This window comes from Micromys minutus (assembly GCF_963924665.1).
Source record: "Micromys minutus genome assembly, chromosome: 1".
Taxonomy (NCBI): Eukaryota; Metazoa; Chordata; class Mammalia; order Rodentia; family Muridae; genus Micromys; species Micromys minutus.
This window is the reverse complement of record NC_137969.1, coordinates 120,399,232-120,422,841: the sequence shown is the minus strand read 5'-3', so window position 1 is coordinate 120,422,841 and position 23,610 is coordinate 120,399,232. Positions and strand designations below refer to the sequence as shown.

Genomic DNA, 23,610 nt, shown 5'->3' with positions numbered 1-23,610 from the left:
ACCTGCAGCTGCCAACCAGCCATAATAACTCCATTTCCACCCCTGGATTACTTCTGACCTCCACAGGTACCAGCCATACCCACGCATTCACACACACTCACACACATACACACGAATAAGAAAAGCTAATTTAAAAGTCAGGACCTGGAAGCACTACTTCAACATCATTTTATTTATTTCCTTTCTTCTAGTCTTTTTAAAATGTCCTTTTTCTTTCTTTCTCTTCCTTCTTTCCTTCCTTCCTTGCTTCCTTCCTTCCTCCCTCCCTCCCTCCATCCTTCCCTCCCTCCCTCCATTATCCCTTTCCTACAAGTTATTCAAATGCATGACTATGAGTATATGTAAAAATGACAAAGACAGCTATAGAGTGTTTAATGTTATTGGGAATCTAGGAAGGGAAATGTCAGAGTCTTAGCTTTCAACCTCAGCTCACAGTAGATATGAGTTATCAGACATGACCCCTAACCCTCTCGTCCCTAAAGTGAGAGGTTCGTGGGTAGTTAATGTGCACACCAGTAGTTTTAAGTATTGGGTTGCATTTTTATTTCTAGAGAGCCATAAGCAGACACCCAACTCAAATATGAAAATTTAATCAAAAATTAAAGATTATTCACCTTTTAACCATAAATTCAACTTGTGAGGGAGAAAATAGTTTTAGATTTTGAATAGACATCCATGCAACCATTTTGTTGCAGTTTGAGTTTCAGAAATAGAGTTGGTTTCATAAATGTGTGATCATATATTTTAAGAAGGCTTGAGAAGTGGTTTGATGGTGTGGTGTGTTCTTAGAATTCTTGGGGTTGTTTGAATGAACAGCCCAGCGTGGATTTATATGAGAACATATTAACTGTAGAAAATTGCAGCCTTTTATATGATATTTCCACACATATGTATAATGTATTTGATCACATCCCCCCTCACCAGCCTGGCTTCTTTCTGCTCTCAGGTCCCATTTTTCTCTGAATGTAGATTCCACACGAGAGAAAACGTTTGCAGTGTTTGGTTTTCTTATTGCTATTTTGTCTTTCACTTTGCTTAACACAATGGTCTCCAGTTCCATCCACATTTCCTGTAAACATAAATTTGTTCTTTATTTGGGAAAGGTAATAAAAACAAAGTCGTACTCCTCCCTCAAGAGTTAAATAAGACAGAGCTCTGTTTTTTAAAAAAAAATTGTAAAGAAGCTCCTTAAGCAGAAATTGAAATTCCTCCAGGGTCAGCACTTCTTGAAATCAAAATATGTGCTCAGGGTTGCCTCCCTGATGAAAATCGAATCCTGCTCACAAGCTTTGTTATTTTAAACTAACCAATCACATAATAACCTGAGGTTGATCAGTCCTTTTGTTTAGGAATAAAAACCCATTGGGACAGCCACTGGGTGTATTTGCCTGCTTGATTTGGCTTGGCTACACACCCTCCTGCCAAGGCAAAACTGTTTGTGTTGCCAAAATACTTTAGATTGTGTGCATTTTCCTGGGACCCCAGACCCATTTCTAGCACTTAGCTCTGTTTTTTCAATAAACGATGTAGCTGGTTTGGCAACAGTTGATATTTGTCCTTCAATTTCTAAGTCCGTAATTCTCCCCTTGAATAGGAGATAACCATACGAATGTTTGTCCTATTGCTTACTTTTTAGGGTTGACTATTGCTGTGATGAAACGCCGTGGCCATGACTGAAACAACTTGGGGAATGTCTTAGTCACTGTTCTACGGCCGTGAAGAGACACCTTGACTATGAAAAGGCTTATGAAAGAAACTATTTAATCGGGGCTGGCTTACAGTTCAGAGGTTCAGTCCATTATCATCATGGTGGGAAGCATGGCAGCATGCAGGCACAGGTGGTGCTGGAGAGGTAGCTGAGAGTTCTACGGCAGATCCTCAGGCAAACTTCAACTTGGCTTGAGCTTCTGAGATATCAAAGCCCAATCCCCATTGAGGTACTTCCTCCATACCTCCTAATAGTGCCACTCTCTGGTGACCAAACACTTGAGTCTATGGGAGCCAGTCCTATTAAAACCACCAGGGAGGAAAGGACTTGTTTGGCTTACACTTCCTCATTGCTGTTTATTACCAGAGGAAATCAAGCCAGGATCTCACGAAGGGTAGGGACATGGAGGCAGGAGCTGATACAGAGATCATGGAGGAGTGCTGCTTACTGGCTTGCTCCTCAGGGCTTGCTCAACCTGCTTTCTTACAGAAACCGCAATAGGCTGGGCCCTCCCCCATCAATTTAGAAAAATGCCCCACAGGCTTGCCTACAGCCAGATCTTATGGAGTCATTTTCCCAATCTGAGGTTCTCAGATGAATCTAGTTTGTGTCAAAATAACTGGCCAGCACAATGTTTTTCTTTTGCATTCCTTCTCAAGCCTTTTCCTTTGACTTAAAAGCTAGAGAAGACTTTCTTCTATGTTTGTCAGACCACAGGATGTGCCACAAATGGGCACAGGACCCATAGTTCCCCTCTTTGGCTCAAAGGGCAGGACCTCCAACCTTCAGCCTCAGCTTCTCTCCCTGGTAATTCTCACATCATTGCTGTTTGTAACAGAAGGCCAGAGGATGTTAGAGAGAAATAACTCCCCCTTGAAACTTAGAGGCCACCAGTCAGTTAGTTGGTTTACAGGGGAGCTGAAGACCCACCCTCCATTCAACTCACATCTGTTGAGACTGGGCTTTAAGGATAGGTGTAGAGTCTCCATGGGTTAGTTAAGATGACATCATTCAGAAAAAGGCTCATTTCCCTTTAACAGCTACTTTAGAGCTTTCTGTGCCGGTAGTCCTTGAGCCAGGTGCCGAGATTAAAGTTGTTAGCAAACGCTGGAGATAATTAGGTGGGCATAGTGGCCCAGGTAGCACAGACATCACGGGCTCACTTCCTGGCCCGTGAAATGAGAATACTCATCTTACAGCGCTGATGTGAGGATTTGAAGACAGAACACTTCAAGTGATTGGACAACTTGAACTGTTCCAGGGGAGTGCTTGCAAGGCGATTAAAACAAAACCCAATCCAACTCAAGCAAACAACCAATCAAACAAAAGCCCTGTAAGTTATTCCTGGAAGTGTGTGTGAGAGAGTATGTTCCTCAACAGAAGTCGCTTAGACAGAGTGGGATGGGAACAATTAAAAGTTTTTCATCTATTCTCCATTTTCAAACAACTCAACATGACTTTGAACGTAACATTCCTTCCTAGACCACAGGCCCAGGTTAATTAACTGGCTAAAGACTCCAATAGAGAAAAAAAAAATCGCTCCATTCTGAAACTACTGGCCCTGTCTGCTCTCCATCCTGGGCTTCCTGGTTTAACCTCTGCTTTCCTCTTTCACGTCGGACCAGTCCCAGGACCGACCCTGAAGAAGAGCAACCCTCCCTAGCCTGAGGCTCCCGCGCAGCCCCGCCACTTCTCTGGGCAGGGTTAGCCCGCCCAACAGAGGAGGCGGAGAGGGTCAGCAGTGGGCGGGACTTGGGGCGGGGCCACGGCTTAGGCGCGCGACTGACGCGACCAAAGGTTTTGAGGGGAAGCGGGAGTGACAGGAGAGGCGCGGCCTGGACTCGGGGGCGGGGTCCTGCGTGCGGAGGCGGGTCCAGGCTTCAGGGACCCGGGCGTGGCGAACTGGGGCGGGGCGTCCTTGCGGTGGGCGGTGCCTCGGCGGGTCCAGGCGGAGCGGGTAGGGGCTCCCCGGGGCCGAGCTCCTGCACTCAATCCGCTGAGCAGCTCTCGAGCTGCACGGTTTACTTGGACCCGGGACGCCGCGGCCGGGGCGAGAAGGGCAGAGGGACGCGGCGATGGCTCCGCGGGGACTCCCGGGGTCCGCTGTGCTTGCTGCTTCGGTGTTCGTTGGAGGCGCTGTGAGTTCACCGCTGGTGGCCCCGGGTGAGTGCTTGGTCTGGGTCGGGACGCCTGGTGAGTTGGGTCTGCGCACGGAAGGTATCCAGGGGCCCGACGGGTCCGGACCGGTCAAGCCCACAGCCCCGCCGCGCCCTGAGTTGCGCGCGCCCTGCTCTGCTACGGAATCTGGCTCTGAACATCTGGGTGTCCCGGGGTGGCCCTGGCTGGGTGCGGCGCGTAGCAAACAGTTCCAGTCCCTCCCCACCCGCCTGCCGGGATACCGCCTTCCCTCTCCCGCCTCTTCTAAGAACGGCAGGACCCCAACTTGGACTCTGCAGGATGTGGCTTTCCTGGGCCTCCCCAGCCAAAGATCTTGACACCCGGGACCGGTTTCTGCTTTATAGCCTCTTTCCTCTCTTTATTTTCTTTTTTCCTTTCCATCATGTTAACGCCTTGAAAGTGCCAGTCTTTGCAGGTGGTTATGTATTCTATAGTAAGTCGGGAATTTCTCACTCCTTCCCACATGTCTTGGATAAATTAGGTCAGGAAAGAGGAAAGGACTTCTATACTGCTTTTTCTTTGTATCAAATCCTGTCATCACAAAAGGAACCTCTGTAGTCCGGTGGAAGCCACCAGCTGAGACGCTGAGTGTTGTCTTCAACTACAAGCCATCAGCAGGAGTTTCTAACTGAAATCTGTGAGCTTTACCTTTTACTTAAGGACGCCTTTGCCTTGTGCTCCTGTTTTTATAAGACATACACCAGGGATTCTTAATAATTGTTTCCCCCTCTTAATTGCCACCTCACTGAAGTACTTAAAAAAAAAAAGAGTTAAGCCTTCCTAGCCATTTGGGGTTACCACAGGCTGATTCTTACGTCAGCAGGCTCTGCCAAGCTTGCCTTCAGGGGTGGCACCTCTTCAGGCCCAAATAATAAGCAGCTGGAAGGCTTCCAGCAGCTACTGTCTCCTATAAAATATACGTACTGCTGCTCTTCTTTTCTGAGAACGTTCTTGTCACTTAGAGCTTTGAAACTGGCTTATTGTTTGGCCTTACTTTTTCATAGGAACCAGAACATGCTAGCAAGGGAACAGGATAATGTGTCTCCCGAGTATTTATTAGCAGATCCACATTTCCTTCAGCCATCTACCCAGGGGGAAGGGAAGCTAGTGACACATTTTATTGAATGGGGGATTTTCATGTGCATCCTGTGTTTCTTTGCTTGGACTTGTAAGTACAAAATAGGTTCAAAGACTGCAGGTATTGGGTATCACTTGTTGCAGAGTTTGGAAAAAAAAATGCTTAACGTGGGAGGCAGATTGTTATAGGTTAGTAAGTGCGGTATGTAATCAGCCATGACCAGGAGAAACCCACTCCTAGAGTAGGTTTATGTTTTGCTGGGTTTCTGAACAACATCCGGGAGTCAGGCCTGCAATGCAGCTGAAGAAAGTCCTACCTAGCCTTGCTATTAGTAACCTTTTTGGGGTGAAAGTTAATGCTGAGAAAGAATGAAGTATCGAAGACAGAAATGATAGAAGTTCAAATTTGCTAGCAGGCTTTGGGGCCTGCTATGGGAGATGAACCTGGAACAGCTTGGCTGGCATGGATCTGTGGACTCAAAGTCCAGAAGTAGGAAGAAAGAGATGGGGGCTCATACAGACAGCCCACTCTGTGCTTTGGGGGGGGGGCGCTTCCTGTGTATTTTAAAACTCATTCCTCATAACTCAAGATGTGTTTATTTTCTGTAGAGAGACTGAGGCCTGTCATTATGTATCAGTAAGCACTGGATAGAGAGAGAGGGAGAGAGGGAGGGAGGGAGAGAGAGAGAGAGAGAGAGAGAGAGAGAGAGAGAGAGAGAGAGAGAGAGAGAGAGAGAGAATATGAATGAAAATATGGCCTGCTTGATTTTAAATTCGTCTTTCTACTGTCCCTCACTGTTTCCCAGAGAAAATAGAGGGTAAGCAACCTGACTTAAATGGTAAGATACCCAGTCATCACATCAGGGACATGTAGTTATCTGAGCCTTCCGGGGAGAAAGGACAGAGGGCTTCACAGTGGGTGGGTGGCAGTCTCTTTCACTTCCTGTTTTGTAAACCATCTAAAAAGTGGCATTAGATGCTTTTCCAGGCCTTGCCTTATTTATGTACTTAAGTTCTCTGGTGACTGGGCCTTGAGGCTTCTTGGGTTCTTACCTCTCCTGTTAGTGGGCACAGCCCTTGAGTAGAGAGCTCCTGGGCTCGTCCTGTGAGGGATGCACAGTCCCTGAGCTCTGTGGGCATCCGTCCAGCCTCAGATTCCTCATTTAGATGTGAAGATATATTTGATTAAATTCTGGGTTCTCTTTGGCAGGGTAGTGGCTTAGTTGAAATTCCACATAGTTCACAGACATTGGGTGCAGTGTTTTGAAGAAAAAAAAAATACTGTGTGGAGCTTAGGATTTTTATGTTTACTCTAAATTTAAAGAGGAAATGAAAATTGTTTCCAATGACTGTCATTTCTTTATCTCCTCTGTGTATTTTTTTTCCTTCACATTTCAGAAAAGAATGAGAAAAACTGGGAGGAATTGGGTTTGAATGTGAGAAGCCACAGTCCAGGTGACTCAAAGAGAAAACTTTGATTTTTACTTTTTTAAAAAATAGTTTGGCTTTGATGTTGAAGTCTTTACTGCATATTGGGCCATTTTAATTATAGCATTTAGAATTTAGAATGACACACATTAAAAATCCTGTTATTTGAAAACAGTTTGGTCTAAGTTTGAAGGCCTAAAATCAAAAGTTGGCATCATTACACCGTGGCTCCTGGGCTTCGGGTGTTCGGTGGCAGAACACTCACCCTGTCTGCCTCATGTTCAGGAATGCCTGGCTTCAATCCCTGGCACTACTGAAAGCCAATAAACAAACCAACAAATAAAAAATAGAAAAAAAAAGAAACAAAAACAAATTGGCATTAGTTAAAACTGTGTCTGAGAGTTGCCCAGTAATCTTTGTGGTTGTGTTTTAGGGATTGATAAAGACTTTAAAATCTTATTTTTTTTTTAAATTTACATGTAGATGACATATAATTTTTGTCTTTATTCCAGGGTTATAATATATATCATTTATACGCCACATTTAATTAGATTTAATACTGTACAGTCTTAATGTATGTAAAATGTCATACCCAGCAAGGAGTCTGGTAAAGGTTTGGGGCTGCTGAGCCAAGAGAGTAAAAAATCTGGTGTAAGAAGGCTGAGCATGGTAGCGCACACCATCAGTCCCAGCACTCAGGAGGCAGAAGCAGGCTTATCTCTGTGAATTTGAAGCCAGCCTGGTCTATAGGCTGAGTTTTAGGATGGCCTGGGCTACACAGAGAGACCCCGTCTCAACAAACAAGAGCAAACCAACAACAGAAAGATCTGGTATAAGACTGAAGGGCTGAATTGAAAGGCATTACATGGTACAGTGCGGCTTCTTTACTGCCTTGGGGAAGCAGAGCTCTGTTTACTGCTGCCTGTCTGATGGCAGCTGATGTACACAGATCACTTCCTTGTTAATGGCTGGGAATGTGGACCCTCTGAGAAGCTGGAAGTTCCTCAGAGTTTCTGGGCCTCACCATTCTGTCTCATCTGCTCAGTTCTAAAGTGCATCCCAACTGTTCTTTGTCCTCTTTGGGAAGAACATTCCTTTCATTCTAAACTGTTTATCAAGAGTCACAGTGGTGTGACTCCCTCTGCAGCAGTCTAGGTAGTTTTGAAAAGTCCCTCCTACAGTTCCATGGGAAGAGGGAGAGAGTAACCCTTGCTCTCCTACCTAGAGGCGCCTGCCTCAGTTTGCATTCCTTTCTGGTTTTCTTGTGTCTTGACCTTGGGTAGTCACCGCAGTGCAGTTTCATTGTCCTCGTCCCTTTTACCTTTTATGTGCAGTTTCCCTGTCTGAGGCACTGGAAAGGTGTCAGTGTCTCGTCAAGTAGCTTCATCATTATTTACCACACAGAGCCTCCTTTCTGGGAGGCTGGAGTTGTCAGGGATTGTTTTAAACCGAGATTTAAATCTCCATTGTTTGGTGAGCACCTCTGTCCACAAGGCTTCTAATGGGTTCTTAGAAAAGCAACTTGGTTCACATTATGAGGCCGTTGGTAACTCCTTCTTTGTACTCTTTCTTTTCTTTTCTTTTTTTGTAAATTTCTTTATATTTATTTTATGTATATGAGTACACTGTCCACTGTTGCTGGCTGTCTTCAGACATACCAGAAGAGGGCATCGGATCTCATGACAGATGGTTGTGAGCCAACCATGTGGTTGTTGGGAATCAAACTCGGGACCTCAGGAAGAGCAGTCAGTGCTGAGCCACCTCTCCAGCCCCTGGTTTTGATTTCTTACCGCCATGGTCTACAGCGCTCACGGCTTGCACTTAGTGTTTTTCCCCTGAAAATGAAAAAGTAGCGATAGTTTGTTGGGCAAGTGCTGGTGCCTTATTTCAACTTGTTACCATCTTTGGTTCTTGTGAGACAGGTTATTTATTTTTCTAATATCCTTTATCAGGTTGGTTTTCTTTGCCCCTCCCTGGTATCCAAGGCATTTGCATTGCTGTAGTCTTTTCTGGACATTTCTCAAATGCAAAATGCTCTGAAAAAAAATGAGGATTTTTGATATACTCCGGCGATATTAGCACATTGCCTGCCCCCGTGGGAGATGTGTAAGTTCGAGTTTGCTCTCACGTAGGTTGAATATCTATTTGCTTTGCTGCAGCCACCCAGCACAGGTGACTTCTGACTGTCAAGGCGAGAATGAGTGATTATTATTCTGCAATCATGCATCTGCCTCCAGGGTATCAGTTAAGGACTCACAGTCTTGCATTAGTTCCCTTCCCAGACTCATTTGTTGCTGTTTTTCTCACATCTGTTGGGAGCCAAGTCTCCCATACAGATATCTAAAATATCCTGTGGAGAAATAGGGGGAATCCTGCAGAGAGGGACTGGAGGGAAAGGCTCAGTGGTTAAGAGTGGTTGGCCTGAATTTGATTCCTAGCACCCACATGGCAACTTACAACCATCCGTAACTAACTGAAAACAAACATAAAAATACGTCTTAAAATCTTACAGAGATTTGAAAGATGACAAATAACCCTAGAGACTTTAAAAACCAGCCAAATACCGGTGAAGAAAGACAATAACCCCTCTGCCGCAGAGCACTTGAGAAGGAAGGCTGGCTGGATGTCTACAGTGGGGTCTAATAAAGACACTTGGATGCAGCTGTGTTTCTGCTGTTCGGTAGCTCTGTGGGTGAGTGCTCAATGTAATGGAACCTTGATGGGTAAGTCGTGAGGTTAGGCTGGCTCTCTTCTCTGCCAGCGAGTGACACGGCTCTCTTTGTGAGAGGAAGAAATTGAATCCGCCGAGGGACATTTTGGAAATACCCCAGGCAACCTGAGTTCTTGGGGGGAGGGGGCAGTCATCTTATCCGGGTGCTCCCTGGCCATCCTCCATGAACTCAGGAGACCCAGTTTCCATTGCCACTTACAATACCCCCAAGGCCTTCAGCTTATTGTCTTTCCTCTGGCACTGTCTGGGATCCCCACAAAAGAGACAGTTCTCCAGCCTAGGTTCTTCTGCTTCCTGTGTTAGTCGCCAGCCCTTCCCAGGAGGCCTCCCCTAGGATCCCTCCTTCACTTGGTTTGTGAACTGCTGGGCACAACAGCATTCCAACCACTAATAAAAGTGCTTGTTGTGCAGAGAAAACAAATCTTTGCACCATTTCCCTTACCTGGGTCATGGAGAAAACGCAGCCAAGTGTCTTCATGTGGTTATTATCACAATTAGGTGAGCTAAAGCGTGGGGTGCTTGGCAGTGTCTGCAGTGTGGGTGTGCTCAAAAGCTGCCCTTTATTTTTTGCTCATGGCCAGGATTAATATTTCACATAAAAAAAAAAAAAAAGATGAAACAAAGTTCCTAACCACCCCAAAACTGCTCTTTTTTTGTTTTGTTTTAAAGATTTATTTATTTTATTCATATGAGTATATTGTAGTGTCTTCAGACACACCAGGAGAGGGCATCAGATCCCATTACAGATGGTTGTGAGTCACCATGTGGTTATTGGGAATTGGACTCAGGACCTCTGGAAGAGCAGTCAGTGCTCTAACCACTGAGCCATCTCTCCAGCCCCCCACCCCCATAGTGATGGCTACTTGATGATCTTTGTTCTTAGTGATGTGCCTTTAGAGATGGTCATCTTGTTATTAGTCTCTTTGTTGTGCATATGGGGAAACTGAGCCCAAAAGGATACTGTGGCTGGCAGGAGTCATGGGCAGCTCATCCCTAGCAGCCATTACGGTGATGTCATGTGTGGATCTTGTTCACTGCTCAGGTCTGAAAGTCAGACCTGGAATAGAATAGGTTTATAAAATGCGAATGAAGAGGCCAGAATCCATATAGCCCCCCTTCCTGGTGTGTGTGTGTATGTGTGTGTGTGTGTGTGTGTGTGTGTGTGTGTGTGTATGTGTACATGCTAGAGGAAGGCATTGGATCTCCTGAACCATGTAGTGTGAGCTGGCTAACATTCGTTCTGGGGACTGACCTCAGGTTCAGTTAAGGCATCGCTCCATCTCTCCGGCCTTTCTTATTCTTTATATTAGGGTGGAAAGTTACTCTTTGGAACATTCACTCTCAGATCGTAGCACTGAGTCCCCTCTGTCTTCCTTCTGCCTTCCTCTGGATTGATGACAGACTGTTGTCTATCAGCCTCTATGGGATTTGTTAACCTTCAAAGGCTGCAAAAGTAGACATGGAGAGAGGATGCCAGCAACAAGGAGACCAGGGGAAACAGACACCGAGAGGGAGTATTAGTGAACATTTTCAGCGTAAAAGGTTTAAACTCCAAATCTATTCATGCATCTCTTTTCCAAGGCACTGTCAGTTGTAGTCGGCCAGCCAACGCTTCTACCACGCCAGCTGTGTGTGATCATATTTCCAATGTCACGACACCGGAAGTATTTAAAACCATTTATTTCATGAGCATCTGAATCTACTTTGTATTGCTATAACAGAATGCTTGCTGTTGGATAGTTGATAAAGACTAGACGTGCATTTGGCTCTTGGTTTGGCAGGCTGGGAAGTCCATGAGCATGCTGACATCTGTGTGGCTTCCGGAGAGGACCTCCAAGTTGCATCACAACATAGTAGAGGACATCGTGTGGCAAGCCAGATCATGCACGGCAGTATGGCTCTTTCTCTCTGCTTATAAAGTTGCTAATTGCCATGATAGGACCTCACCTTCATTACCTCATCTAACCCCAGTTACCTCTCAAAGGCCTCACCTCTATACACAGCACACATGGCTCTCGGAATTAAGTCTCGACACAGTTAAACTGTAGTAATAAATTCCCTTGACTGGTGGAGAGAGGATGGCAGGGACCAGGAGACCAGGGGGAAAGTAAATCCTAACAGAGTGCCTGGCAGTACACAAGGCACAGAGGATGAAGTGGTGTGAACAGGGTGTGTGGAACCCTTGCTCCATGGAGCTGTCTTAGCACCCCAGTAAGGAAAGAGGTGCAGGGCCAGAGTATCTCTAACCTGGGGCTTGGTGGGGTGTGTGGGGGAATGTAGAATTCAGGCCAGGTGAGGCAAGCATTCTGGAGCAAATAAGTTTACATTTCCACTGCACAGCCATAGGCATTAGCTGAGTTAAAGGAACCAGTGGTTGCCGAAGAGTGATGTGTGTGACATTTTGGATATGGTATGTCCTATGAGGGTTTACGTGCTCACATTGTAAGGCACTAGGGGGCCAGAAACTTAAGGAATGCCGGGTTTAGAGCTGACTAGCTTTAGATAACGCCATTAGTGTGGCATCCTCCTGATCGAACCCTCGTAGCAGCATAGATTAAGAGACTGGAGGAGAGACATGCAGAGTCTGTGTCTCTGTCTCTGTCTCACTTGTGTGCGTGGTCCCTGTTTCTCCATGCGAGCCCCTGAACTACCCCGAGACTCTGCCAGCCAAAAGACCACCATTAGATGGGGTTTCTGGAGCTTCTAGAAGTGTGAACTAAGTAAACTTCTCCGTTAAGGTGACCCAGCCCAGTTGTGGTAAGACAGCAGGGAAGAGCAAACTAAAAGCTGTGGTAATGCTTCTCAGACCTGGTGCCCATCTGGAGGCTGGTCACCGCCCGGGTGGCTGGCTGCACCCTGGAATGGCTGAGACAGTATACAGTGGGCTTAAGATGAGAATAGAGAGTTTGCTTTTCTGTCACATTTCCTGTTGCTGTTGACTAAAAATCGGAAGTGAGCAGGGGAGTGTGTGGGAGGGGAGATGTGGGCTTTCCCCTTGTTCCCACCCATTGTCTTGGGCTAGCCCATCCTGTCTTAAATCCCTGCTTCCAGCTGAGATTAAGGAAGATACTCCAGGAAATCTTTCCTGTGACTCCTCTCAGTCTGTGTTCCCGGGATGACCTGCATCTCCATTCCATGGATTCCATGGTATCCGGCCCTCAGTTACATGCATTTGCTTCCACGGTATGTTTCCTATTAGCTACAACTCCTTGTGGTGGACGAGTAGATGAGGTATGTTAAATACCTGATCGCTTGAGCAGATTTAGCTTTTGCAGTCACTGTGAGGAGCAGGTCCCTGTGGTCTGTTCTATAGCCTGAAGGGAACCAAAATTTACAGGGAGAATCAGGTTGGAGAAGCGAGATTTCTTCCTCATCACAGAGGAGGGAAGCCAAAGGAGGTTCCTGGTCCTCAAACGTTCCTTGAATAATGAGAAATATAAAGAGAAAACCAAGGCATCTTTCTTAGCAAGTGAAAGTAGTTGCTTTTTTTTTTTTTTTTTGTTGCTAGTCAAAAATAGTTAATTATCCAAAGAAGTGTCCGAATATTGCCCACCCCAGCCCTTCTCAGAGACAGGGTCTCACTATGGCCTTGAACTCACTCTGAAGTCTAATCAAGCTTCAAATGTACATTCCTGAGACAGGAAAGATGGCTCACATGTTAAGAGTACTTGCTGCTTTTGCAGAGGACCCAGGTTCAGTTCCTAGCACCCACACTGGTTCACAATTGTCTCTAACTCCAGTTCCAGGGAATTTCTTGGCTCCCATAGTTTAGGCATGCACATGATATACCTGCATACAGGCAAGTGAAACACTCATACACATAAAAAAATGTAAATTTGTAGTTCCCCTGCCTCAGGCTCACGAGTGCTGGAATTACAGGGGTGCCTGTAGTTTTGGCATGTTAAGAGATTTGACGGAAGAAAAATTGCTTTAATTCACCAGAAGACACCAGTTAGATAACCTTTCTTAGCCAGATGATTAAATTAGTCTGAGTGGTGGCAACTTTTCAAAGAACCCATATGTCACATACCACACAGCTGGAGAGGAAGGACACTTCAGTTCTGATGTCTTGCCAAGACACCTCCTCTGTGCAAACACACAAATGTAATGTGGCCTTCCGAGATGCCGCTAAGGAGTGGAAGTTTGAAGCACTCCCTGGGCTTTCTGTCTCCTAGTGTAAGGTTGGCAGGGAGGACCCATTTTCCACTCTTCATGGCCCTCCAGAGCTGCAGGTCCCAGCCACAGTCATGTGGATTATCCACATTATAGAAAGCAACAGCTGTGACTTCCTGGCCTTGGCGAGGCGGCAGGTGGCTAGCCAAAGACATTTTATTTTCTTTTGTATAGTTTATGCTAGCAGGGCCTGAACATTTGCATTGCTTCCCCTGATCGGCCACCTTTTCGCCTCTGCTAAAGGCAAAATACTAAACAGCCACCAGGACAAAAACCAAGGAAGGCCTCGGGCAGTGCCTGAGGTTAGGAGATTGAGCAGGGAACTTGGGCTTTTCGGGAGAAATATTTCACAGCTGTATTTACCAGGTAGGTGTCTAATAATTGTCACAGCGAAAACCTGCAGGTAATTTTGCACACACAGCACACAGTTAATTAAAACACGGGTTTGTCTTATGTGAGATACTGCCTGGTAGCTATTGTGTATGTGTAATGAGTGCACACCTAATTTAGTTTTTGTTCTCTGAACCTAATGATGGAGATGTTGTAGATAAGCCATGAATGGGAGTCATTGTGGCGCAGTGGAAAAAGGGTTTTGGTGTAATCAGAACCACAACCTAAGTGTTGCGTGGGATCACAGAAGGAGACTTCCTTTTTTGAATTGAAGGACAGAAAGAGCTCCATAGCCTGAAATTGGGCATTGATGTGATCCACGAAAGGAACTGACATACCAACCCCAGGTTGAACAGGTATGAACAGCCTGGGACATGGCACTGGAGTGCATGGAGCAAAACAGTCATTTCAGCTCACGGGGAATGTTGTATGTCGGGAAGCTCCACGGGGAGACTGAGGTGAGGTCCCTGAGCTCTTGAAGGACTTTATTGTGCAATGTAAGGAAGCTCAGGCTGGAGAGTGGAGGACAGAGGACCAGAGGAGTTCTGGGGATTGCCCTGTGATGGAAGAGCACTGGTAAGTTTAGGACTGGAGTTTGTAGCAGGGTGCCTAACTGTCAGTGAAGTGCTAGGATGTTTTTCCTGTGTTTCTGTAGGGTGGGGGTAGGGAAGAGAGTTCAAGGGAGCCCTAGTGCAGAATAATGCTTGTTTTATTTTTTATATGTCTCAGAGTCATCTGCAGCATCAGGGAAATAATACCATCCTTTGTAAGGGAGACAGATATAGTCTGTATAATATAGTAGATTTTATGTGACTCGTGGATAGGAAGAATCTTCAGCTGAAGGAGTTCAGGGGATGAGGGCGATGAAGTCAGTGCTGTGGGTGGAGTCCTAGCCATGTGAGAGTCAAGCTGTCATGGTACCCACTTGTCTCCCATTATCATTCCTCCAAAACCATATAAAACCAGTTCGCACGCAGGATTTATGTTTGGAAGCCCATTGGACATTTGCAGTTCTCATCCCTGCTGTTCTTCAAGAACACATCATTTGTGTCTTCCTCCTGGGTTGGAGTGCTGTCACCTTTAGGGAAGTGTCCATAAATGAAACAAAAGTCAGCATGGGGTGAATTGGGCCTAGCTTGGTCAAGGGCTTCATTTCTTGCAGATCTGTGTCTCTGCTTCCCAGTCAGTGCCTTGTGATGTCACCAGACAGATCTGGGAGAAGGGCAGTGTGAGAATGATCTAGCATGCGTTGGTGTTTGTGTACTGTATCAGCAGTTCTTAGATAGTAGACTCCGTGCCTGGGATGAATGGGAGAGGACTTGAGGAGGGAAGGACAGAATGAGGTCAGTGCTGTACCTGGAAATATTATTGAGTAGAGTTCTTGACGTTGGTCAGTGTAGTTGGTCTATGCCTTCTATTCTGTGGTGCAGATGTCTTTTTAAACCTTCCGAATTTACTAACCTATGATAGAGAATGTATGTAGATATGTGAGTCTCTTTTTGTGCATAAAGAGCCCCTTTGACCACACTGGAGATTTCATTAGTGAGGTGACTGTTAGGGAGGCTGGTAAATTACTTCAGCATGGAGCTGGTGATGGGAGGAACCAGCCATGTGGTGGAAAGGCTGGAGCCTTCTGTCCTTTCCTTAATCCCTCGGCTTCAGTGGACATCAGCCAACGACTGTATCAGTCAGGCTTCCTAAAAGTTCTGTACCAGCGCATGGAGGGGGCTTCTAAGGGTGAACTCAGGGCTGTGCTGGCAGGTGGTACCCCTGGAGGGGCTGTGAAAGCTGTCTTTCCTTTGCTTTCCCTTCCATTTGGCTGTCCTGGTTTATTATATTCTTCATAATAAACCGGCGGTCATAGAAGACAGCTTTTTGAGTTCTGGAAGACACTCCAGTAAATTATTGAACTGAGGGGACATTGGAGAGACACTGAAATTTGTAGCCAAGGCTTATCTATGGAAGCTGGCCTTTGAAGGGAATAGCTCTTAACTGTTGGGTCTACACTAACTCCGGGCTGATAGGGTCACGTTGTGGATTGCCCTGGTGCTGTTTGCAGTTTGTCTCTAATTCTGCTTCCCCAAGAGGAGCTGCCTGGGATAAGGAATGAATCCCGGTGACTTCATCCACCCCTTCTCTCTAGAATGTTTCTGCTCCACCTTCCCTTCGATGAAGTCACCTGAGTGATTTGGTTTCTTTGACCCTTGATTCCTGTGGTGTGTCTCAAAGGTCTCATAGCATTGTCTCTGCCTCCAGCCTAGAGACATATCTGGGATGTCACTGTGGATGGTAGCTTTGGTGGTCCCCATAGTGAGGGATTGTAGTCCTGTATTCTGGTTCATCTCTGTAAAATGAATACTACCGTTAGGTTGTACCATGTAAAATATGTCAACTGTTTGCACCTACAGTGGCAACAGGTTCATGTTTGAGCTCATAGTAATAAAGACTTCGTACTGCTTTTCTCATTTCTGATTATCACTAACGTATTTTTTTTTTAGAAAGTGTAAAGAAATAGAGAAGAAAAAGAAAAACTGTGTCAGTGTTCTACTGTCCGGAAGTAAATGTTATCTAAATTGAGCCAGTGTTGTCTAATAGCGAGTGTTTTTCTATGAATAAATTGCTGGCTTTATTTTTATATTTAAATTTGTATGTATTGTGTGCGTGTATGCATGTGCGTGCACTTGGGTGTTCATGTGGCACAGCGTAGGCATGGAGATCAGAGGACAGCTTTCAGGACATTTTTCTTCTCTTATTCAAGGCTTAACTCATGCATTTTATTACCCCTAGCCGGAAGAACTATGGGTACTCGCACTCTGGATTTTACTAGATGCCCAAATCCTTCATTCCAGCACCCAGAGGCAGCAAACCATGGGGCACGGGGCCTACTGCCTCACCTCTGCCACTAGCTAGATGTACAACCTGGGGCAAATTATTTTCCGTCTGTAAAATGGGGTTTAAAATAATATCTACTTCCCTGGATTATTGTCAAGGCTGAATAATGTGTTAATATCTAAATTATAGATAATCTGTGGTAGAGTAACGGTACAGATGGATACTAATATGTGACAATTATATTTTTTTTCTAAGTATAAGTTGTTATGTATTTATTTAGTTCTTAAAGTTTGACTTTGTAGGTCAGGCTGCCTTGGAACTCATAATTCTCCTGTCTCAGTTCCTGTGTTTCGATATGAAAGTCCTGTGCTAGGTTTTCAGAGACCCTCATTTGGGCATCATGCTAATGACCATTAAACTTTTTCCTCATCTGGTGTTTTCCTGATAGCCCTGTTCCACCTTTCCAGAATTCTTTTCCCCATTTGATCTTTGTTTATCCTCTTGGTTCTCCTTGGCTTTCCCCAGATATCGCCGAGGGGATTTCATATCAGGTGACTTCAGTGGGCTCAGAACCTTGAGGTTTCCTGGCTGTTCCTCTTCAATTCCCGGTTCCCAGGTTCTCAGAAGCCAGCCAGACCCACGTGCCTGGCGTGTGGGAACACTGCCTGACTGGACCTGTGACTAATCGGAATGCCCTCTGTTTAGGACTTCTGTAGTTTTCTTTTGAATCATTTTCCCCTTCCTGTTCCTGGAAGGAAGAGAAACCTGGGCTGTGTGTGAATGTGATGTGAGAGTATGTGGGAAACTGCCTGTGTGGCTCTGACTGGCCACCGTGGCTCTACCTAGCACTATATGACAGTGCCCATGGCTGCTGTTTCCTCACACGGAGGGCTCGTGTGTTCTGAACCTCACACGGAACAGTGTCTTTTCTAATCCCCGGGGGTTGTCTTTCCGTGTGTCTGGCTTTATATATTGGTAACTGCTGCTAATAGTCAGATCACTAACACTGAGCACACACTGGGATAAAGCCAAATTAATCTCATAGACTACTCAGGAACAACCTCTTATGGTTCACATTTTATGGATGAGGAAACTGAGGTACATAGACTTTTATCAACTTGCCCTGGGCGCTCATAGTTTGGAGCCAATCTGAACATTGTGAAAACAAAGATTTGGTTTTTGCTTTGCCTCCTTTCCTACCGGGAAACACCTTTGGCTCAGAATCTCTGTCCCTTCTGCAGTGACCCTGGGTTCAAGTCTCTACCCAGCCATCCCCCAGAGGAATGCTTCAGTGCTGTTTCTTTATTAGTTCCCTTTCTAAGATGGGTTAGTACTAGTAGAACACGTACTTAATATATGCAAGACTTGGGTCCTTTGCCCACTACTACAGAACAAACCAAGCAAACACTAACAAGACAAATAACACCCCCAAAAAAGAGCCCCCCCAAAATAAATACTGTAGGCTAGGAAGATGGTTCAGCCTGTAAAGTGCTCACTAAATAAGCTCAAGGACCTGAGTGTGAGTCCCTAGTGCCTGACTATATAAACAGCCAGGTGACACATAACTGTGGTCCCATTGTGTGTGTGTGTGTGAAGGTTGAGACAGGGATCCCTGGGGCAGGCTGGCTGGCCATTCTAGCTAAGTCGGTGAGCTTCAGTTTAGTGAGAGATTATGTCTCAAAAGATAAGGTGGAGAGCAATCGGAGAAGACACCTGATATTGATCTCTGGCTTCCACACACGCACGTGCGCTCATACACTTGCACAGTGTACATGTTCAATAGGAACATCTATTGTTGTGGGCATTAAAGAAAATGAATGCAGGTAAAAAGTACTCAGGTTGTCACTGAAGTTGTACTCTTAGTGGTTGATGGCAAAGAATCTGAGCATCCCAGAGGCATAGAGCATGGAGATCGTAGCCCTTAGAACTTACTTGGGACTAGAATCTCCCTCTTCCCACTGATAGGAAGCTCCCTTGTGAAGCTTTTAGCCTGCTCTGGACCCTTGTTTCTCTGTCTGCTCTATTCTGTGATTGCTGGAAAGATTTGGCTGACCTCCCAACCCTGGCAGGGACATAGTCCGCAGAAGCCAGGGGTCTAGCTCCCCAAGGGCTTGGTCCTCTATATCAGTTCCCCTCTGTCAGTCTCAGGAGAGCCTCTGGTTTTGTTCAGGAATACCCAAAGCTTCCCTCCTGAGGAAACAGGCCATCTGGGCCTGTCTTCTGCTTCCTGTTTGAGTGTTTTCTTCTGGCTTGCACTACTTGGCCTTCCTTCCATAGCTTAAGTAATTTCCAGTGTAGTCGTGGTCACCTGGCTTCTTGACAGGAATATGAACAGATATGTTAGGACTGCAGCCTTCTGAAAAGTGGGCGGTCGCCATTGGTGAGGTCGCATGAGCTTAGATCTAGTGTTCCTGTAGGAATGTGGCAAGCTGTAAAGAGCTGGGGTCCTGTGACCATCAAGTTGAAGGTCAGTTCCCAGAGCTGGCATAGGAATGCCCTGTTATTTGTGGCCCTCTTTTGCATCCTGTAGACTGGAGCTCTCTGTTGGTGTAGATGAACACCCAGCAGCCTTTGTATTGCTCTCTTTCACGGTCTGCAGTTTTTCAGCTTTGGACACAACCAGCTCATTTATGTATTTGGGAATGACTGGAATTTGGCAAATGGAGCCTAATTGCACCAGGCCCAAATAAGTTCTAGACAAAAGTACCTGTCAAGTTAGAGCGGGAGTGGGTGCTCCATGGGTGACTGGGGGTCCCTTCTTAGGGAATGGCTCTGCTCTCACAAGTTGCATGCTGCTGGGGTTTAGGGTGCCCCCATTGTGTCCCAGAAGCTGTGATTGTTCAGGGTGTCCTCATTGTTTCTCAGAAAGCTGTGGCTCTCTGCATAGCACTCCTGGGTGTGGACTTAAGTTGAGGGAGTCCTTTGGTTTCTGTGCCTCATTTGTGTTTGGTTCAGGTGATTGGTGTCTCTGTGGGGTGTGCTGGTGTGTCAAGTGGGTGGGGCAGGGGACAGAATGTCCCTTTCTATCATTTCCACAGGGATGCATGGAAGACTGATTTATTTACAAGATGAGGATATGTGTAATCATTCAGGCTAACTCCTTGCCTCTTTGGAGACTAGATCCAATTTCAAATGTGGAAGCGCATTCCTAGCCCTGTGTTAATTGGGTGGGAACATTCATATCTTACAGACTGTTTCTAGCTAACGTGTAATTACACTGCTCTTCCACCTTTCCTGCCCCTCCCTCTCCTCTTCCCTCCTAAAAGAGTTTTAAATGCCAGGCCATTACCATTGAGGGTCCAAGTCATGTCTGTAGCAACCACTGCGTAAGATCCTAGTGCAGCATGACTAATGTGAACATATAAACCGGCATGGGACTCCTGTCAATAGATTAAACAAGGCCCTCCATTTTCTTTGTCATTGTAATGGTTGTGCTTCCGAATGACCTTTTGTTTTTCACAGTTAATATCAGAGGTTTTTTTTTTTATGATGCAGAGATTTTTTTTTTTGTTTTTTTTTTAGTTTGTTTTAAAGGAATGCTGTTGGTACAGTACCATTTCCTCATAGCTAACGTCTCATTAAGATGATGTTTGCATTGAAGGAAGATGTGTGTATGCGTTGGATACTGGGGTCACTTGGAGGGAGGCGCCTCTCAGCCACCAGGGAGGTACTGAGTGGCATGTGCTGACTCTGGCTATAGGCCGTCTTTGGGGGTCAATTGATAGAGGTTTAGCCCACCTGTTGTTTTTGGTTTTTTTTTTTTTTATGTGTATGATAGTGTTTTGCCTGCCTGCCTACATTTATACTGTGTGTATTCAGTGCTCGTGGAGGGCAAAAGAGGGCATTGGATCTCCTGGGGCTGGAGGTACAGATGGTTGTGAGCTGCCATGTGGTTGCTGGGAACAAAACTTCTGAAAGAGCAGCGGGTTTTCTTAACCAAGGAGCCACCTCTATGATCCCAAACCACCTATTTTTCTTTTGAAAGAAAATGTGTTAGAAATTAACTCAGAGACTACCCCTCTTAGGCATGCATGTAATTTACAATTTGAAATATTCAGATAGATAGGTTCACAGTAACATTCTCCCTACACCTGTTCTTCCGCTTTCCAGCCCTGTCCTAGAAGACAGACCAGGCTACCGAGAGCTAAAGATTTAATACATCCTCCTATGTACATCACTGAAAACAGATAAAGGTAAATGGGCAGGTGGGCAGGCATGGGGAGGGGAAGAGGGCAGGAGAACAGGAAGAAAGTGAGGTGCCCTCCCCCGCCCTGATGCCATGACTTCACTTGTGCCCTGCCTCTCAGCCTGCCTCTGGGGCTCCTTACCTTCTCTGTCTTAGAGGCATGGTTGATTGCTTCCTGTCCTGGGGTGCCAGAGCAGAAATGTGGTAAGTGGACCATGTCCCTTTTTTTAGGCCAGGTGCAGTCCGCCTCTCTTGTCTCCTGAATGCTAGCCATTGTTTGAGGTAGCTTAGAAGATTGCCAAGGAGTCCAGAACTTTAGCAAATGACCTCTCCAGGTGCCCCAGGATCCTGGAGTTAATCCCTTCCTGAGGAGTAGCCAGGGGCAAGGTCAACAGCTGTTGTCTGTGGTCTAGGGGTTCAGTGGTGTTAAGATATGACCTTCAGTGTTAGAGGCTACTAGGGACTTTCTTAGACTCTAAATGTTTTCCCTCCTCTTTAGTTTAAATAGAAACTGGAATGGTAAATATTTAGATTACCTTAAAAAAAAACTTTTAAAATATTAACGTCACTGCAGTTTCGGTCCTTTGATTGGGGAGCGACCTGGATTTGGACTGACTGCTTTGTTCCCAGCTTCCCTTCTGAACAGTGTTTGTTCCCTTTTGTCCAGCCAGGCTCAGCTGTCCTATGTAGGCCTATCAAGTGCTCATCCTTTGTAGGTCCTCGGGACTTCCCTTCTCAACCCCTGTGGTGCATCTTCAAGGAAACACAGGCTGCAGAGAGACTGGGCTCAATGCATTACTGCTGAGTAACGACTGGAAATTGTTATGCACTTCCCATTAAAGTGATGTTTCCCATTACTGATGTGTGCCTCAGTGATGCCGGGTCCCAGGGGTGCAGCTGTAAGTCAGTGGCTCAGATCCTGACATGGCTGGGTCCCGCATGGTGTCATACTGAGGAGTCAGTGTAGGCTGCCAGTAATGTCCAAGTGGTCTTTGCTATCAAGTCAGACTTATGAATTCCATAACCTCTGGGAGATTTTGACACGGTGAAGGTAGGTGAGGGGCTGTATGAACTGGGGTGGGCGGATTCTGCAGGTAGGTAGGTGCTCCTTAGCCTCCACCCTCATCTCAGCCACTCTGTGCAGAGGGTGGGGCTCCAGCAGCTACCCAGCCGAGCAGAATCCAATTCACAACATTTAAGCACATTGATTCCAACTGAAATTGTTCTCCAGGCCCCACAGGGGCTCTCTCGTTCTCTCAATCTTTTTTATATTCACTCATTTCTAAGCGTCTTGAATTTGGGTGAAGGCTGTATCTCAGCCCTGGCCTCGCACTCTCGAGAGAGCAGGGCACAGTTGTAGAAGCTCTGTGGCTTAATCTGTCTCCATAGTCACTCGGAAATATCTGGGGGTCATTTCATTTTGCAGTGTATTTGGCTTTGACTATACTTTAAAGTACACCACAGCGGAGGCAGGGATTGTCTTTTGAGTTCATAGCTCCTTCAGCTATAGGGAGTGACCTCGCAGGGGTTCCACACTGAATGTCATGACAGTGTTGACAATGGTAAAGTAAATGTACAGTGACCAAAGGTTAATTTAAAATAAAATGTGCAGTGGACCTGAGGAGTCTCTGGCAGAGCACGTTCATGCTGGATTCTAAGGCTTCTCTACAGCCCTGGTTCTAAACCCACCGCAAACACTTCGTCTCATGCATGATGCTGCCCCAAGATGCTGATGGATGTTGCTCAAGACACCTGGGGTCAGGCTGGAGACTGTTGTATGTTACAGATCGCTGCATTTCTCCAGGACATACGGAGTGTTCCGATCTGCAGAAGTTTGGGAGGGGCATTAGTCATTCCTCAGCGTGTAAGAGCTCAGTTAATGTCTTTTCGGGGTATAGAGTTAGAATTCTTAGTTTTAACCATTGCTGTTTGAGTCACTGACTCAAGTTTCAGAAAAATATAAAAAAGAACTGCCCATCCTCTGTTGCTGGCTGGGTGGTAATAACCCACACTTCAGAATGCGTCCCAGTGCAGGCTAAACTGGAGATGGGATTGGAGTGACTGACGGGCTGCTTCCTCATTGCTGTGATTGGCCAAAGTTTTGCTGGGGACTGGTCCCAGGGGTCACTTGTCTGGTGTCTCTGGTTTCTGCTCTCTCTTCCCCATTGTCTTTGAAGCCCTCTGGCTGCACCTGATTTCATCTAGGAATGCTGTTTCTGCCCCTATTCTGTATCAGCTTCCCCGACCGGTTGGAAATACAAATAAATATAATCTGGAAATGGACTGGAAAATGGTTGTCATTTTAGGTTGACTTCCGCCATCCTCCACCTTCCGCGTTTCCACACTGCTTCATCCTTTTTTCCATTTGCATTTTCTTTTGTCATCTGTTCAGCAGGCTCTTGGCCAAACACAGGGACACAGGTGAGCCCTCAGAGTTCTGTGAGTTAACTAAAGCCGGCCAGGTCTAGGGAGAAAAACCCCAGACGATCCTGATACAAGCTGGTCTTTGTTGGGCAGTATTTGTTTGTTGAAGGGGTCACCTTTGCAGTCAGGGCTGAGAAGGAAACTACAGATTCTCAAGGGGAGGCAGTGGCTTATTAGAGACACACACAGCAAGGCAGACTATGGCTTACACAGGTAGACCATGACTTGGGAGTTGGCACCAGGGCTGCAGTCCTAAATTTGGACAACTGCTTTATAGATGATGGGCAGTTTTCAAAACACACTCATGGGCTGGAGAGATGGCTCAGTGGTTAAGAGCACTGTCTGCTCTTCCAGAGGTTCTGAGTTCAATTCCCAGCAACCACATGATGGCTCACAACCTGTAATGGGATCCGATGCCCTCTTCTGGTACTGAAGACAGCTACAGTGTACTCATATAAATAAAGTAAATAAATAAATAAACAA

The 23,610-nt window shown here is 46.0% G+C and overlaps 1 protein-coding gene across 2 annotated transcripts in view; it reads left to right on the top strand.

Annotated features, from left to right (window-relative positions):
• The first annotated feature begins 3,677 nt into the window (after positions 1–3,677).
• Positions 3,678–23,610, top strand: part of RELL1 (RELT like 1) — a 55,254-nt gene continuing 35,321 nt past the window's right edge. For both annotated transcript variants that reach the window (XM_080910074.1, XM_080910073.1), the window contains exon 1: positions 3,678–3,871. In XM_080910074.1, the coding sequence (XP_080766200.1) occupies positions 3,784–3,871 (88 nt within the window). In that variant the 5' untranslated portion in view covers positions 3,678–3,783. The remainder of the gene's footprint in view (positions 3,872–23,610) is intronic.